This window comes from Sesamum indicum, linkage group LG3, assembly GCF_000512975.1.
Source record: "Sesamum indicum cultivar Zhongzhi No. 13 linkage group LG3, S_indicum_v1.0, whole genome shotgun sequence".
In the NCBI taxonomy this organism is placed as follows: Eukaryota; Viridiplantae; Streptophyta; class Magnoliopsida; order Lamiales; family Pedaliaceae; genus Sesamum; species Sesamum indicum.
In genome coordinates this window covers 3,690,152-3,692,724 of record NC_026147.1, presented here as the reverse complement: position 1 = coordinate 3,692,724, position 2,573 = coordinate 3,690,152, and the positions used below count along the sequence as shown (strand labels likewise).

The window sequence follows — 2,573 nt, the reverse complement described above, 5'->3', positions numbered from 1 at the left end:
TACCGGTTTTTCCTGGTCCAATATCAGATCAGAAGAAGCACTTTCACACTAAATTACTTCCTTTAGGCATAGGTGGTGTGATGTTTTCATTTGTATCCGAAGAACTTGGAAATTTGCCTTTCTTGGACCAGAGCCAGATCTTGGAAACAGAGAAACTATCACCTCTACTCCTAGGATTAATCTTCTTTGTATCCATATCTGTATTATTGGCAAATTGCTCCTTATTGTATCGAACTATTGCTTTCATACTAACACCAATTTCCCTTGATAACGCGACTTGCAGATTCGCATCAGCAACTATGTACTGGAATGCACCCATAGAATAACATCTTCTAGCATCAATACTACTACCGCAGCTGCTAACCTCATTTTTTCGTTTTTCTTCACTTTCTACTCCTTCATTCGAGCTTCTGAACTTTCCTAGCCGAACAGAAAATATCCCTGCTGGACCAGCATTTTCTTGCGAAATTCCCGGCCAACGGCTGGAGGAAGACGAGTCGTTGCCCCCATCAGGACAAGATAAACTCCATTGATCGATTGCATGATCGAAATTGAACATGGGGCTTTCCATAGGATTCCAAGAACCAATGAAGCTTCTGCATAAAGGGCATGTTGAGTTTGACAACAGCCATGTTTCTATACAATGAACATGAAAGGCATGACTACAATTGGGAAGAAACTTAAGCTTGTCACCGTCCGAAAACTCACACAGACAAACAGCACAATCAAATGGTTCCTTTAACCCCACTATGTCCTTATAGTAGAAGACTGGCAGAGCATCAATCAAAGCCTGGTCAAGACCAGAATCGTGCAACCGGAAGAGCTGCTGCAATTGCCTCTGAAATGTGTGGGAACCGGATGCATCTGTGAGTCTATTGGACTGTGAAATTGAAGAAAATGATGGCCTCTTGAACAGGCATCTGATGAGAAGCTGGAGTAGGCCAAGTATGAAGAAGCCAATAGCTAGAATCACTATAACCAAGAGAACAACTGGGCTAATTCTGCCCATGGATGAGAATTCAAAACAAGGGCTCTTCTAAAATTTTCTTCAAGAGTATCGCAACAGCAAAAGCTACAACTTTCAAGATCTTGGCTCGTATAAAAGGACCAAAAGCTAACATGTAGAGGGCCAAAACTAATGCAATCAGAATTCAAGAAAATCTAAAAGAACCAGCCAAGAAACATGTTTCTGAAATCTTCAGAGGACAAATTCAAGCCCTTCTGCTAGAAGTCAGGCAGGCAGAAATGAGAAGGGAACAACTAAAAATTTCTGGACATATCATTCAAAGACATATCGAACTGTAAGGAAAGAAGGTGACAGAAGGAGAATTATCAGGGAATAAATGTCTTAATTTGCAGGTCACCTACCTCTTTTCTGTAGACTCTGATAATTAAACAGACAGCAAAGACAAATAATCTGCAGAAAATACAACTTTTGTTTGGTTGGTTGTAAATGGAACTATATTGTCGAGAATATCAAGAATTTGGCAGAGGACCATGTATGTCAAACAAGATAGGCAAACTACTAGCAATTTGTGCTAGTGTGTGTTCTGTGTGTAAATTGAAGGAAAAAAGAGAGGGACATAATTGAGAGTATGAATGGAAATTTTCAAGGGCAAACCAGAACAGAAACTCAGTGGAGAAAAGGTTTGATGAGAAACATTTTTTCAAGATTATGGTTTTCTCTGTCTTCACCTGATTTCAGCAAGGTAGCCCACATGTGTCATTTTCACCAAACTTATGGCATGTTGTGTCCCATCTAAGTTTTTGGACAAATTTACCTGTTTTTTATTTTAAAATCATTTATGTCAATCCTCTGTTTTTGTTTGTTTTCTTTGGTGTTGTCATTTTCTGAATCATGCTCATGCTGCCTTAAGATATTAGACTAGGAAACAATTGTTTCAATTTATGTTTTGTGTACAAGAAAAGAAAATGGTAAGAGTAAAATTAGCTTTCCAATGTAAATTTTTTGTAAGAATTTTTGTTAATTATTCTCCAAAAATAGTTATTGAAAATTAGTATTATCACATTATTTCTTACAACGAGATTGTTTTCCACAATAAGAAAAGCTTTACTTCGTTATATTTCTAAAACAAAATACAAACGATGAACTTAATACTTACAGGACACTACTTTTCTGTATAAAAATATCTTTTTAAAATAAAAAAATAAATATCTTCAAGAATCACAAGACTAATCTTTATTCTTCTAAAAAAAAGTTGTTGAAAATCAGTATTATCACATTATTTCTTACAACGAACGAGACAATTTTACAAAACAAGAAAAGCCTTAATCATAATATTTCTAAAATGAAACACGAGCAATGAACTCGAAATTCACGGGGCACTACTTTTTCGTATAGAAATAGATTTTGAAATAAATAAATATGTGCAAGAATTGCAAGATTGATTAATTAAGAAGAAGAGGAGATGGAGTTTGGAGGGTCCATGAGAATAATAGTGTTGTTTTCCCTTGCACGCATTCCATTCCAATCTAATTGCTATTCAAACCGGTGATTATGAATCATCATACATTGCTAATTCTTTTTACAAAAGTTTGTTTCCCTCTTCCTT

General features: G+C 36.1%; 1 protein-coding gene across 1 annotated transcript; it reads right to left on the bottom strand.

Moving 5' to 3' along the window:
* LOC105157184 (RING-H2 finger protein ATL47) lies at nucleotides 20-1,702 on the bottom strand. The gene has a single exon (XM_011073518.2). The coding sequence runs from the start codon at nucleotides 1,007-1,009 to the stop codon at nucleotides 44-46; it is 966 nt and encodes a 321-aa protein (XP_011071820.1). The 5' UTR covers nucleotides 1,010-1,702; the 3' UTR covers nucleotides 20-43.

Bases quoted from the DNA above. Each gene is read 5' to 3' on its own strand.
- LOC105157184 (XM_011073518.2), bottom strand. From the start codon at position 1,009: ATGGGCAGAATTAGCCCAGTTGTTCTCTTGGTTATAGTGATTCTAGCT.